Here is a 15,021-nt window from a genome sequence, read left to right as displayed (position 1 = left end):
AACTAATTGCCACGTTTTGTTTGACGTGACTAACCTTACTATTTGGTTGTGTCGGGTGGTGGTGGGTTAATGACACATTCATATATTTATGCGCTATAACCCAAAGAAAATAATTTGCTATTAATTATTTTGGTCGTGATAGCTTACTACGTGTTGAACAAAAAATAGACTGGAAGGCATTGGTCAAATCAGTCGATAATGCACTCCATTGGGACGTCAAACCCATACGCTGTCGCAGATTAAAGGAGTGATTTCATGAGAGAGCTTTCCCTGAGCCGATTTTAGAGTCTTCTTTTTTGCCATTCACGGAAGCTTCCAACTCGTGTCGGACAAACCGGGCAACTCTGCCTTGGTGTGTATTTTCAAGAGGAAAGCTGTGTGTTGTTATGGGCTGTGTCTTCCACTAATTGACATTGAATAAGAAATTATTTTATGAGACACCAGAGTTTCCTTGTCTGAAGATCTATAACGTCTACAATGCGGAGAGATGACTTGCGTTTAATGTTTCTTCCAAAATAAATTCATCCCGAAATTTACCCCAAACTTCAAAACGTATGAGAACAGATATGAGATTAAGTTTTTCCCCTTTTTTCTGGCAACAAAACAGCTGTGTTAAGTTGTTAAAACACCAAACTGAAACCTTTTACAAGGAATCATGTCTGCATTAACCACAATACTTGTGGTCAAAATACAAACAAAAAACATACTCTGATAACATATGCATTGTCTTTGAAAGTGATTGGTCCACACCAGAGCCAGCTTTCTTTTGAGCCTCGTCTCAAACGGTGAAAGACCAGAGGACGCCAAATTACTTTAGTGCGACTGGCACACAAGCACGCGGCACAACAAATACCGCACTCGCGTTCGTCCAACGCGAGCGTTTCTTTAAAAGGACAAACACACCAATGGTGACGCTTCGGGCCAAATGGGCCCCCCTCCTTCAGTAGCTGTAACGCGCTGCGGAGAATGTGGCCATTGCCCGAAACGTCACTTATCAGTTCACCGTTTCTCCCCGTGCCCCGCAGAGTCGCTGTCCAAGCCGGAGGTGAAGGTGAACGACAGCGTGGCTCGCGACGGCGACGTTCGCGCGGTGCGCTTGGACTGCTGGCTCACCGGGCGAGCGCGGGGCGGCGCGTCGTACGCGTGGCTCCTGGATGGCCGCAGACTAGCGGAGGAGCCAGGGAAGTACGAGACGTCGGCCGATGGCGCCTCCCTGCTGGTGCTGCCCGCGGCTGTCGGCGCGTCGGGAGAGTTCCAGTGCGAGGTGCACAACGGCCTGAGCAGCAAGAAGAGCGAGCCCGTCAAGTTGCCCCCTCCCGGTGAGCTCCCGATGCAAAGCGAATCCGGTGGATTCGTTGCACGTCACCTGCAGTCCAGACAAAGGGTTGTTGGGTGGGACGCACACACGATGATGAAACATCCCTCCGTGAACGCGGCCGCCGAGGTCACCGTCTCCTAACTTGTGACCGGGGCATGAGATTGATTCTTCATGTTATTTTTCGATTTAAAGCTTTCGTGACGCTGTCTTTCCGACAGACCTGTTCTTCACCTGAGGATGGCTGCTTGTGTTGTGGCCGAAACGTCGTGAGAATGTTATTTTATAATGTTTTATTTTTATTAATTTATTATTTCCCTTCTACGTGACTTTACCGAAAGAACCAAGAAGATATTCATATTATTATTATTTTGGTGCTGTCAATTCCCACGTGATAAGCCATTTTGTTGAGCTATCATTTGTGGCCAGGTCGCTTCTGAAAGAGTAATACCTCAGTGGGCTTTACCTGGCAAGATACAAAAAATAAAATGTTCATAATAGGTTAAATTAATGTCCGCAGATGGGAATGCAAGGCCACCACCAGTTGGCCACGTGAGTGGGCGGACGCAATGGTAGCTCCTGTGGTGTAGCACACTGCACGTGGGAAGGCCCACAGAGCGCCGGATCTTTCCGCGCTCAGCTTCATTGGCGCCCGACTCCGCGGGGTTCCAGCTGGATTTCACTTCCTAGAAACTTTCAACGGCTTATGCCGAATTCTGGCTTCACCGCAATTGACTTTGAGGGAATTTTAGCGTAAAAAAATGGTAGAAAAGTAAAAGGCACAGCCGTGCAATAGCTTAGTTTAACACGCAGGCTTTCGCAACCAATATTATCCATAATAGAGGGTTTCTTGGGGTTAAATCGCCTAAATATAAATGTGTTGTTAAACTCGTCACCACCCGACACAGCCAATCAGTAAAGTTTGTAACGTAAACAAAACGGGCCAATGAGTTAATATCTATAATAGAGGTTTTTTGGCTTAGATCGCATAAATATATAAATGTGTCGTTAAAACCAGCCACCACCCGACACAGCCAACTAGTAAGGTTTGTCACGTAAACAGAACGTGCCAATTCGTCACTAGTAAAGCCAAGCCACAACATTTACAAGCATCAACAGGCGACAGCCAGATTTGTGGAGAAGCCTAACTGATTCATTCCTTATATCAAGGCGTAGATGTGGTGACCAGACTTCTGCGCTCTTTCGCAAAGTCGGGGGGGGGGGAGGGATTATTGAGTCAACGTATATTATGCATTATGGGGGCACTTTGATCTTGTCCTCCCTGTACATTGTGTGTATTAAAATAGCCGTACCAACCGTAATCCCTATTGAAGTATGCTGCCCTTTTAGGCATGCATTTAAACAATGTATTATTTGATGATTCGCTTCTACGCAGGCGGTAGCTATCCAAACGGTTACAATTATTTTCATTTATTTCTATTTCACTAAATTCTCTAATTCGTCTTGGGCCAGTAGTAGCTAGTTTTGCACAGAACTTCAACGTTATCAAAATCAATTGAGTGTCCTTGTTGCCACGCGTGTTCTGTTACTGCTACCTGTATTATGGATGATATTGGTCGCGAAAGCCTACGTGTCAAACCAATTAGTTACGAGTTCAGCACACCATTGTGTTGGGAGAGTAAACCCACAACCTTTACAATTCGAGTACCTTTCGATTTAAAGCTTTCGTGACTGCAGAGATTCATCTTCTTGGTTATTTCGGTAAAGTCACGTAGAATGGAAACAATAAAATAATAAAAATAAAACATAATAAAATAATTCTCACGACGTTTCGGCCACAACGCAAGCAGCCGTCCTCAGGTGAAGATCAGGTCTGTCCATTCTACGTGACTTTACCGAAAGAACCAAGAAGATGAATTCGAGTACCGTGGACATTTCGCGGGTAATCGCTCTGCTAACGCCACTGCTGGCTGAAGGGCCGACCACTACATGGAGCTCTAGAGAGGCCCGCTTAGTTGGTAATTGGCCTACTCTTCCATGCTGGACAGACGTCTTGGGAGATGTGGGAGTACACACAACGCTTTGCCGAGTGGACTTACTGCGGTTGAAGCAGAGGTCGCAACCGGGTACCCGATACCCGTACCCTACCCGATACCCGGCTACCAGTACCCAGCCGGGTACGGGTACGGGTACCCGTTTGCGACCCTGGTGCGGCCGGATACGGGTACGGGTAGACCGTGAGTCACTGGTGAGTAACTGTCACTCATTTCCCAACGTCTTGTCTCTTCTCACAATTCAAGTTCCTAGAATCAACCCACCCGCGCCTGCAACATGGCTTCATCCCAGAGGTCGCAATCGGGTACCCGTACCCATACCCTACCCGATACCCGGCCGGGTACGGGTAGCCGGGTATCGGGTAGGGTACGGGTATGGGAGAGTTCAAGTGGAGGGGCGTGGCCAGGGGCGGAGCATGGCCACGCTGGGGCAGAGGTCGCAACCGGGTACCCGATACCCGTACCTGTACCCGGCCGGGTACGGGTAGCCGTTTGCGACCCTGGTGCGGCCGGGTACGGGTATGGGTAGGCCCTGAGTCACTGGTGAGTCACCGTTTGTCACTCAATTCGGGTAGGGTACGGGTACGGGTAGGGAACGGGTACCCGTACCCGGCCGGGTACAGGTACGAGTACCCATTTGCGACCCTGGTGCGGCCGGGAACGGGTACGGGTAAGGAATCAAAACCCGTTTGCGACCTCTGGGTTGAAGGTCGTTTTTGCTGCTGGGTGGGCAGAGCCAGAGGATTTCAGACAACCCATGGCACCGGTGGGCACTGGTGTTGCAAGTTCCGTGCGCTCACAGTTACACCACGGAATCAAGTGGATTTACTGTACACAAAAAAGAAAGTCGACATAAGTTTCCTGTTTAAACAAGTGTGCGTGCTGTTAATATCCTCTGCTACTCCTAAAAAGCCCCCTTCCATACAAGTTAATGAGTTTCCTCTTCTCTGATTATGATTGACTCCCTTTTTATCTGGTAATATAAATAAGCCTCCTTTCTCCATTATACCCCGGTCCCAGTTTTCTGTAAAGCGTGCCACAATACAGTGGAAATTCCAAGGTATGATGCCAGGGACGAGTCTATCCATAGGAAAACAACAGTTGACTTCTCGCAAAGCGGTAATGATCTTATTGGCCCTGAAGGAATGAACGTGCACGGTTTTGTGTGCGTGTATTGTGAAATAAATGTATGCAAGATAATCAAAGGAATTTAACAAAATTAAGTAAAATTGGACTGTACGTTTACACACCATACAATTAACCAACCAGGTAGCTCGAAAGTTGTGAAGTCCACATCATGGGTGGGGGTCGACTCAGCTCATCATCCCTCCTGGGTCAATAAAATAAATACCAATTTGTGGGGAAGTCAACAGGGGGTTTTCCTGTAGATTGACTCGTCCCTGCCATGAGAACGGAGAAATTTCCACCACTGGCTCAGGGCTGTATAGAGGAGGTTAACACCAATGCCTCAATGTTCATTTGAGCAGTAAAATCACTTTTGAGTAATGCACAACCTGTGCTCTGTATTAAGCTTATGTCACCATCATGGTCAGGAACTAAACTTTAGGCCTCTAGCAATTATCTGAATGATCACAATTAGGCGATTCGGGATCAATGTTCCATTCGAGGATTAATTTGTGTAATACTGTACGGTGGTGAACGCGGACGCTTCTGGTGGCAGCAGAGGTCACTATAAATAAATAATAACATTAACCACAAATAATCGATTATAATTGATACGTCAATGCATCGTTAAGCAGCAGCAGAGTTCACATGAAATATAAAAAAAAAACATTAACCACAAAGCTATGCGACTTGTTAATAACAATCGATGAATTATAATCGATACGTCAATGCATCGTGAAGCACCAAATCGACTCACGCCACGGCATTTTGAGTGCCCCCAATGAACCCTCCCCCCACAACCGGGAACACGTTGACAACGTTCACTCATCACGGGAGCGCAGTGCCGTGGTTTTAAGGATTGGTTACCCCCCCCCCCCAAAGTGGCTGCATCCGCCGAGCGTCCCCTAGGTCAACTCAGCCTCAAATCGTGCGCCGTTCCATTTTTCATCAGGTGCTCGCGAACCGCACTTGCCCCAACGGGTGTGTTAAGGCTACACGTGGGTGTGTGTGTGTGGGATCTTCGCGTGTGCGTGTGCAGCCAAGGCGAAGGCGAGCCCCCAGGTGATCTTGGGGGCCACGCTGGGCACCCTGGTGTCAGCGGCTGCCGCGGGACTCGTCTTTTGGACGTACAGGAAAGTCGCCTTCAGCAGGAGGTGAGGGCCTCGACTCTTCGCGGCACACGCGTGTGTTTCCATCACACGCGTGTTCTCATCGCACGCATGTTTTAAAGCTTTTGTGACTGCAGGGATTCATCTTCTTGGTTCTTTCGGTAAAGTCACGTAGAAGGGATATAATAAAATAATAAAAATAAAACATAATAAAATAATTCTCACGACGTTTCGGCCACAACGCAAGCAGCCGTGCTCAGGTGAAGAACAGGTCTGTCGGAAAGACAGTGTCATTCAGACTGTATTTCCGGAAGAACTGTTCTTCACATGAGGACGGCTGCTTGTGTTGTGGCCGAAACGTCGTGAGAATTGTGAGAGTGCAAGGTCACCACCAGTTGGCCCTTCTACGTGACTTTACCGAAAGAACCAAGAAGATGAATCCCTGCAGTCACGAAAGCTTTAAATCGAAACTAAAAAATAAAATTTAGATTTTGGGTGTTAAGTGTGTATATACGTGTGTATGTTGTCTGTATATATTTGTATACGATATGTGTAAGTGGTGTGTACACATACGGTACTATACGTTTGCGTAAACGTTTGTGTATATATTGTATGTATAGTATGTGTATATTGTGTATATATTGTATGTATATTGTGTATATTGTGTACATATTGTGTGTATATTATGTATATATTGTGTATATATTGTGTATATTGTGTATATATTGTGTGTATACGCGTATATATGTGGAGCAGTGGCGCAAAGGGTAGGGACAGCGTTACAAACTCGGCGACTTGATATCGGTTCCTGGCCACGGCTAACACCAGTGGTAAGTGATATCCACGTAGGTCGATTTTGTCTCGGACGAGTGCGTGATGTGGTGTGTAAACATCAGCGTGGCGGAGGAGCGAATATGTCCGAGCACCCGTGGTGTCCGGCCACACCGCATCGCCAGTAAACATGAAACGGTTGGACCAACGTTCACCCAACGCTGGTAGAACCGTTTCCAAACACATGCCAACGTTGCCCCGACGTTGAATGTTTCATGGGTTCACTCGCTAACAGCGCTCTGGGTTATCAAGCAGAATAACCACATTCAGTGTTTGCCTCGTCGTTTGCGAGGGATGACGTTCCGGAGATGCTAGTGAATAGCACATTTTGCGGATAATTATACTTGCCTACGATAAAACATTTTTTATTAATGACCTTAAATAAATGCATAAATGACCAATTAAATACGCAGAAAAATTATCTCATCACTTTATCTCATCACTTTCTCGCATCACATTCTCTCTCATCACTTTCTCTCTCTCTCTCTCTCGAGATGCACTCGTGTAGAGTTCCAGATGCCATTCGCAGATGATCAAGTTCGTGAATAAGGAGGGAGCGCTGTAAAGTGAAAGCGGCACGACAGTGGCTGTCGTTGTACTCAACCTCTGCCACCCAACCACGGTGGCCTCGCGTTCCTCCTGTTCCTGCCGTTGTCCGCGATAAGTGGCCAACGTCTCCTGTGTGTGTGTATTTCGTTCTCAGTTACGACCTGTGGAAGAGCATCAAGGGACCCAATCCTCCGCCAAGCTCAAAAACAGCAACCACCAGCGTCTGAGTTGAGCAGTCTTGTCGTCAAAAGTTTGCGCGGACGGAAAGTTGAAAGGGTAAAAACCTATCACTATATTTTGCCACTGGTAAAGGAGGTCTCATAGTGTAAATGCTTACCCCGAGCTCTCGATACTCTGATAGTGCACTGTTTTTGAGTTGTACGCCTTTTGGCGTCATCTGGTCCAACACCAATGGAGACTAGGCTCTAAGAAAAGCTGTCTCGGGTGTGGACCAATCAACTTCAAGGACAGTGCATATCATTATCATCATCCGAGTTGTTTCTTTTTGTTTGCATTTTGACTGCTTGTGTTGTGGTTATTGCAAACATGATGCCTTGTATAAAGGTGTCAGTTTTTGTACTAGTTGAAAGGGTAAAAACCTACTACTACTGGAAAGAATCCTGTTGTTATGTGTGGTCGGAAGGAGTCGCTGGCCCGTGAGGCTGGGCGCAAGCGATGAGTCTTGAATGTAAACATCTCGGGGTTTCGGGAGGCAATTTCAGATCGTTTTTGGATCTTCCGATCATCCACATTTTTGTTGTGTACTAATTTCAAAACGTCTTCGTGCTAACAATAGTGGCGTCACCCAATTCCACGTGACATCGCTTTTGGCGAAGAAAGCATGGAGGTGACGTAATGATTTTGGATCAGTCTGAAAGACGTGACATTTTTTGGACTTTCCGAAATTTCATTTATTTGTTTAGATTTTCGCATTATTCAGATTCAATCCGAAAATCGGGAACGCATCCCTACTGTGTGCAGTCACACGGTCACTGTGAGTTATAACACTGCAGAATATTTTATTTGGGGGGGGTAACGAAACACGCACCTAAAATCCACCCTTGTGGATCTGACATTTGTTTTTAAATCATCGATTACAAAATTACGTAAAATGCAGTTGCGCTTCAGTGCAATCGTCATTTCCGTTTACACCGATAAATCCCTGAACACGTCTGGCCAGCGTGGAAGAGTAGGCCAAGACACCGTCTGGAGGGGCTCTCCATAGCTCCCTCGAGTGCAGGCTCTTGCGCGAGCAGTGGTGTGAGCAAACAATTGCAGCGCTGCACCTTTAGCTACGTATACACTCCTCCTGAGATCCACTTTTAAATATTCTGCTCTGCAGTTCTACCATCCAGAAACTACAGTCATAATTTGATCTTTTAGTAAAAAGCCTGACTGTAAGGTTTTCACAAGAGGCGCCTATTTCCTATGGGGCATTTAGATACATGGTACATTATAGAGGTATCCCCCACAAACTCTAACTGGTCATTTGCTTTTGCAAGTCTGATAGTACATGAATAAATGGATAATTGGTCAACAGAGGATTAATCGCTGTTATTCTCTCCGGATAGAAAGCACTTTTTCAGTGTATATTAAAGCAAAAGTTACAGATGCATCTCATAATCCATGAGGTGTGTGTACCCAGATTTGTATAACTTCATACGCACCGGGCACACGCTTACTGTGCAGTGCATTTCATAATCCGGAGAGCACGGAAAAACATCGGTTACGTAAACAAAACGAACGCGTAGCAAACAACAGCATAATTAATGTGTAAAAAAACTGTTTTTTTTTTGTTATTTCCTGACCATGTTATTGTGCTGGGTGAGACGCTACAAGAACACGGCATTATGATCGCAGATCAACGTAATCCCGTTCACGGTGGTGACATTTTCCGTTGTCTCTGAAAACTTTCAGACTGAGTATTTTATTTAAAAAATTAATACTGTAGGAGGTCAGATTTAAAATCAAGCTCCCTTCGTCAACTTGTGAGGCTCGTAATTGTTGCTTGGGTATGCGGGAAAATTGTTCAACTCTTTGATGTCGAGAACAAACTGGGCATACCGAGGATCCATTAGTAGCATTTACAGTAGTTTTCTTTAAAAAAAAAACCAGCAGTTAATTTCGTTTGTTTCACATACAAATAATGTGTCTCCAACCACACACAGTCTGTTCGTTCCTTTATAATGACATGATTTTAGACAGTTTAATTTTTTTAGCCATGTGCGATATGAATCGATGTTAATGGCATTTCTGTCGTAAATGATGCATCTTAAATTGAGCTAATTATTTAAAAGAAAAACTACAAATTTAAGTATGCCTTGCAATGTTCTACCTACCGACAGTAATTATTGCAATTCAGATATTAAGATAACGATTAAAAAAATATATATTTTTAAACTTCAATCTGAAAACCATCCTTTCAGAGCGTTCAGTGTTTATTTTATCTCGTTTTTTTGTTTTTACATGAACGTAGTAACATCTGAGATAAAGCCTCGACCACTAATACAATGGTAATTACATTTACAATGGCTCCTTATCAGTTGTTGTTTTTAGAAAGCACAAGACCTACAGCAGCAGATTAGCATGCATTGCATAATAACAAACAACACGCGATAACATTGCATTTGAACAAAAAATAATCCACATTGGATCCTAACATCCCAGAGAATTTCTACCCTATGTGTGTACTTGTGTTGAACGTCTTTCGCACCACACTTAACCAACCGTGCTAATCGGAGGTGCGGGGGAAGAACAACAAACTAAACGCAAAAAATAAGTTCTAAAAAATGAGCTTTCAATCTACTGTATATTTTTAAGTGCAAAGCTCCAGTGGCTTCCTAATATCGGAAGGAATGGCGTTCCAGATGGCCGCAGAAGCGCGTCTGAAAGCGCGTGATCCAGTGGCCGTATTTTGTTCGATGGTTGGCCAAAAGGCTGCTGTTAGGATGACTGGAGTTTGAAAACAAAAATTAATGTAAAAATGCGAATATTTTCTCACGTTCTACCAACAACTTTGTCCCCAACGTCATGGTCCAATCTTAAAACATGCACATTTATGACATAGAAAAACATCTGGCTCCGAAATGTCCTCCAGTGTGTCTCGAACCTTGAGATGCAGCCGTCACATTTGTTGATTTTTTGCTTTAGTTCACATTATATTGTAAAAAAACGTTATTATACAGTGATAAGCAGAGGTGGGACAAAGTCATTGTTATGCAAGTCACAAGTAAGTCTCAAGTCTTTGCTCTCGAGTCCCGAGTCAAGTCGAGTCAAAGATGAGGCAAGTCCAAGTCGAGTCTGAAGTCATCAAAATCATGACTCGAGTCTGACTCGAGTCCAAGTCGCATGACTCGAGTCCACACCTCTGAGGTGGGACAAAGTCATTGTTGTGCAAGTCACAAGTAAGTCTCAAGTCTTTGCTCTCGAGTCCCGAGTCAAGTCGAGTCAAAAATGAGGCAAGTCCAAGTCGAGTCTGAAGTCATCAAAATCATGACTCGAGTCTGACTCGAGTCCAAGTCGCATGACTCGAGTCCACACCTCTGGTGATAAGCAGCTATATTAAAGTGGTACTAATATACACTTTGATTCATAAGTATTTCTGTAAAAATATGAACAAAAGCAGAATGCGAGGATAAAAAGTACATCTAATAAATCCATATGGTTTAGGCGAAGTTGTGATTTCTCACATTAGCATCACTCGCCCCGGCCACTTCGTTATAACCCGTGAGCTACACCCATTTCAAACCTTCTAAAACCTTCTGCCTCAGCAGCAGACCATGCTTTCCCACTTGATGATGGACGCTTGTGTTGCACCCGAAACGTCGTGATTTATTTTATTTTATACCCACGTGACTTTACCGAAAACACCAAAGAGTATGGATTCCTGCAGTCATCAAAGCTTCAAATCTACATTGAAGTGATGGTCCCATTCTTACGGGAAATTGTCAATTGTGAAATGATTCCATTTTGACTTCACTTGCAAGCCTATTTCCCCAATTGCCAAACTCAGATCTCATTTTTTTGTTGTTGCAACGAAAGAGCAATTCGATTTTTTTCCATTTCCTCTATGGACACGTAATGGGGTGCAAGAGGGCATCACATCCTGTATCAAGACGTGTGCAACTACATTGACCTTGCTATTCAGTCACCGTACAGCCAATAAAACTTGCGGTGACGCCGGCACACGTGACTTCTAAGAGTCTTTATTCAGACACAGCACTCACAATGCCCAGGGCTGGTTCTTGAGAGCTTGAGCTCCGTCTCCTCTCGACCGTCCCCTCTCCTTGCGCTCGTTTGCTTTTATACCTAACCAAGGCCCCTCTCTGGAAGCTTCGATTACCCCACTCCCTTCGGCCAATCCTGACCCTTCCCCACCAACGGCTCTCAAGGGTCCTACTACAATCTACCCTTTGTACTTACCACTTCTTTAACTTTCAAGTCTTTCCTCCAATTCCTTCCAATCTTCGCCTCCTCCTCCACCAATCACTGTGAAGGCCTCTCTGCACCAGTGGGAGAACTTGGCCTACTTTCCGATTGCATGTCTGACCGTACACTCGCGTCAGCTAATCGGTCTGTTATCTCGGTCGTTACAAACCCTGTATCGTGGATATGCTGAAGCCCTGTACACAGGGATTATTGTTATATGCTACAAAGTTTTAAAAAGATCACACTATATTGTGTGAGAATATGTATGGAGTTTTGACTGTAAATCTACCGCATACGAGGCACAAAATGCGTAGGACATGAGAATTATAGAAAGTAATTTTTAATTGCAGTAACACCGATATACTGCACGGGATGAAGGCATTTGCACGAACAGGTCTATTGTTAAGTGCAACAGGGTTGCAGTGGTGATCTCGATTGGTGGAAATTCCACTGCCCCATGACAGGCACCAGTCTAGCAATATGACAACCACTCCAAACTTCCCACAAGGTTGTCTGATTGTCGTTGTTGCCGATTACCAAATCACCCAGAACGCACCCAATGGTGTCATGCCTCAGAGGCTAGAGTTCAGTTCGCGTAGTACGACTGCACTCGGATTGGAGACTTGCCTTCGTGTTCACCAGGCTTTGGCTGCCAGGTTTCCAGAAAACGCTGTTAGTAGAGTCTGTTCGATAACACCGCGTGTTTTCATAATGGGATATCACGCGATGAATGCTTAAAGGAACACACTTTATATAACGTGCTTGCGTTCTATAAATTGAACGGAACTAAGTTGCACGAGTAGGAATAAGCAGTCGCACGGCTGCCTCGGCGTAGCGTCATTCAAGGCGGGATGCTGCTGGATGCTTCGAGACGCTACCCACACGCCACAGTCTTTGTTCAGCCTGCTTACACATCTCATTGTGCTTTACCCTATATAATTTACTTTTCATTATCACGCGATTATACCACAGCGCGGTGTTCTTCGGGAACGCAACTTCTGCGTCATAGGAGAACAGACTGTACTGCACAGAAAATAATTATATCCGTGAAAGGCGTTGAGTTGTTACCACTTGTATACACGGGTCTTCTCCAAGCACTCCGGGTTTTCTCCACTGGCCGGACGTCCACTGATGGAACTGGCCAAACATCCTGGTACGGGACTCTTGAGAGTGATTTTGGGTTGTGCCTCATGTTGTTCGACACGATGTCTTGCCATTTCCCTCTACGTTGCTGAGAAATTCCTCAGGAAATGAGGGCCTCTGAGAAAAAGGCTTTCCCAGGTGAGTTAGGTCACTATTGTTGACCACATTGTGGAGATGACAGGCGTAGTTGTTCCACTCTTCCTTAAGTGCCATTCTCGACTCAATATTGTGCAACAAATGGGTCTTTGATAGCGAGTATTTCCCCAAAGTTACCGCACATACAGAGCAAGTGATTTCGCATAAAACTTATATTTGTGTTGTTTTCAATTGAATACTTTAGACATTTTAGTTGCATTTTTATCATGTACACTAGCATAAGTACCCGGCGTTGCCCGGGTGAAAAATATATTTCTTAATAACCTTACATATATACATAGATGGGCTGCTACCCCTGCCCCCCCCCCCCCAGCCACGATCTCCTGGGCCGCTGTGCAGTAATATGTACGGCCTATAGTGTGGTGGGGTGTCGAGGCCTAGTACCGTGCAGAGCCTCCGGCCTCGCCTAAATTGCCCACTCGGCTGAGGCTGGGTACAGGGGCCGTTACCCCCCCCCCGCGCTACAATAATACTGTCTAATCGCTATAATTTTATTATCTACCGACCCTATAATAGTAATTGCACACATTGTGGTGGTGGGGGGGGGAGTGAAGAGGAGATGAAACTTTGATGAATTTACCTCAGAGTCGCGTGTTAATGCGTGCGCATATTTTTAACGGGAATTAAAAATGGCGTCCACCCCGCAGCGAATGCGTCGCTACCCGTTGCCAGGGGCAAACGCCGTCCAATGAAACTGCGTATGGTCCGGCGACACACAGACAAACAGACACACAGACAGACAGACAGACACACACACAGACAGACGGACAGACAGACAGATTTGCGATTATATATAGATGTACAGGCCTTTAACCAATCCACTGCTGAATGAAGGTCTCCTCTCCATGTCGTGCGTTTGGGAACGAGGTTGGGGGTAGATATTTATCCATATTTCACCATGCTGCTTTTCTGTACTGACCTCTGATGCCCACAATGTAAGGTGTGGTTCAGTGTATTTAATACATAAAAAACAATTAAGATATTTCTTTTTGTGTACTGAAATGGCCAATTTCTGTGAATGAAATTGTAGACTGTTACCGTGAAATTGTAGACTGTTATCGTCATATCGTGGCCTTTATTATCATCGTGAAAATAAATACATGTTGCATCGCCCCTAGTTTGGATAACCATGCAACGGAAAACCGGCTGACATTACCCTCTTCACGTAGACCAAGGTTCTCCACATTTGGTGGCCAGGGCATGATGCTCACCTTTCTTGTGAGCTCTCCAAACTTGTGAGCTCTTCAACCAAGAGCTCACGAGAAAGGCGAGTGGCCTATAGTTAGCACAATGCACACCTGTACAAGACTTGAATGGTAAATTCGCTCAATTTTAGCTCGCTGCAGTGTTGTTCTTGCTATCAAGCAGTGTTAATGACAACGGTGATAGCGAGAGTATTCTTGAGTCGTGGCTTAATGCACGGTTTTCAGCGAGGTTCCAGATTATCATCTATTATCGGTAAGGAATTATATTTGCCGAGTGCAGTGTGGTTTCACTTGTCATTGAATTATTCACGTGGTTAACGGTGTAAGTAACTAGATCACTTGTATGTATCTATGTTCAACTTCTTTTGCACCATACATAGTCAAGTGTGGTAATCGGAGGTGCGGGGAAATATATATTTTTTGTAAGGCAATCCATTTTATATTGTAAGTTGTATCGTCTGCTAAGTTTTTTTTAAAAAATATATACATATGTAAATATATTATGTATTAAGCAGTGCGTGTATTAAAACAAAGCATACAGTGTGTGACATTTATCAAAAAAATAAAAAAAATCGAACAAACTTTGAAGTGAAAAAATTGTTTTGTTTTCCAATCATACTGCTTTTATTTCAGTGCAAAACTGCTCGTAATTTTGAACCTACAACTAGATCAAAATAATGAATCCGATCTTGAAAGATAAGCATGATTTGAGTCTGGATAGTGGATAGATGAGTGACTACCGGTGGTGGCATAAGGCTTAAGCAAACGATTAAGGCCCCACATCGCTCAAGGAGCCTCCTACTCGCGAAAACAGAGGTGGACCAATACGGTGTTAGGTACAATTCAGATCCTAATCTAAAAAAAAGCTGATTTAGCATAAAGAAGTAAGTTAAACTCTCTCATTCCTACCTTGTCAGTGCATCTCTTCTCTCCCGTTTAACTGGACATCTGTGAACAAGAGCTTTATAGCTCATCGGATTCCTCCTGTATAAAAACAATCTTCTGATTATGAATTCCATCTATTTCGTGCCTACACTTCTTTCATTTCATTACATTTCTGCCTCTTCCGTGGCTCCTCATCTCACAAGAGCTGTGTCGTTTGTCTACATTTCAACTTCCTGCATATCTCTCATCTCAATCTCTTC

General features: G+C 44.6%; 1 protein-coding gene across 3 annotated transcripts in view; it reads left to right on the top strand.

Annotated features, from left to right (window-relative positions):
- The window catches only part of LOC144728632 (cell adhesion molecule CEACAM5-like), a 47,729-nt gene extending 33,272 nt beyond the window's left edge, over positions 1 to 14,457 (top strand). For all 3 annotated transcript variants that reach the window (XM_078608192.1, XM_078608193.1, XM_078608191.1), the window contains 3 exons: positions 1,026 to 1,319; positions 5,495 to 5,609; positions 7,099 to 14,457. In XM_078608192.1, the coding sequence (XP_078464318.1) occupies positions 1,026 to 1,319; positions 5,495 to 5,609; positions 7,099 to 7,171 (482 nt within the window). In that variant the 3' untranslated portion in view covers positions 7,172 to 14,457. The remainder of the gene's footprint in view (positions 1 to 1,025; positions 1,320 to 5,494; positions 5,610 to 7,098) is intronic.
- Positions 14,458 to 15,021: the final 564 nt, after the last annotated feature.

Source organism: Lampetra planeri, chromosome 29 (genome assembly GCF_965212315.1).
Source record: "Lampetra planeri chromosome 29, kcLamPlan1.2.h2, whole genome shotgun sequence".
Lineage (NCBI taxonomy): Eukaryota > Metazoa > Chordata > Hyperoartia > Petromyzontiformes > Petromyzontidae > Lampetra > Lampetra planeri.
This window is presented reverse-complemented; position numbering and strand designations above follow the sequence as displayed.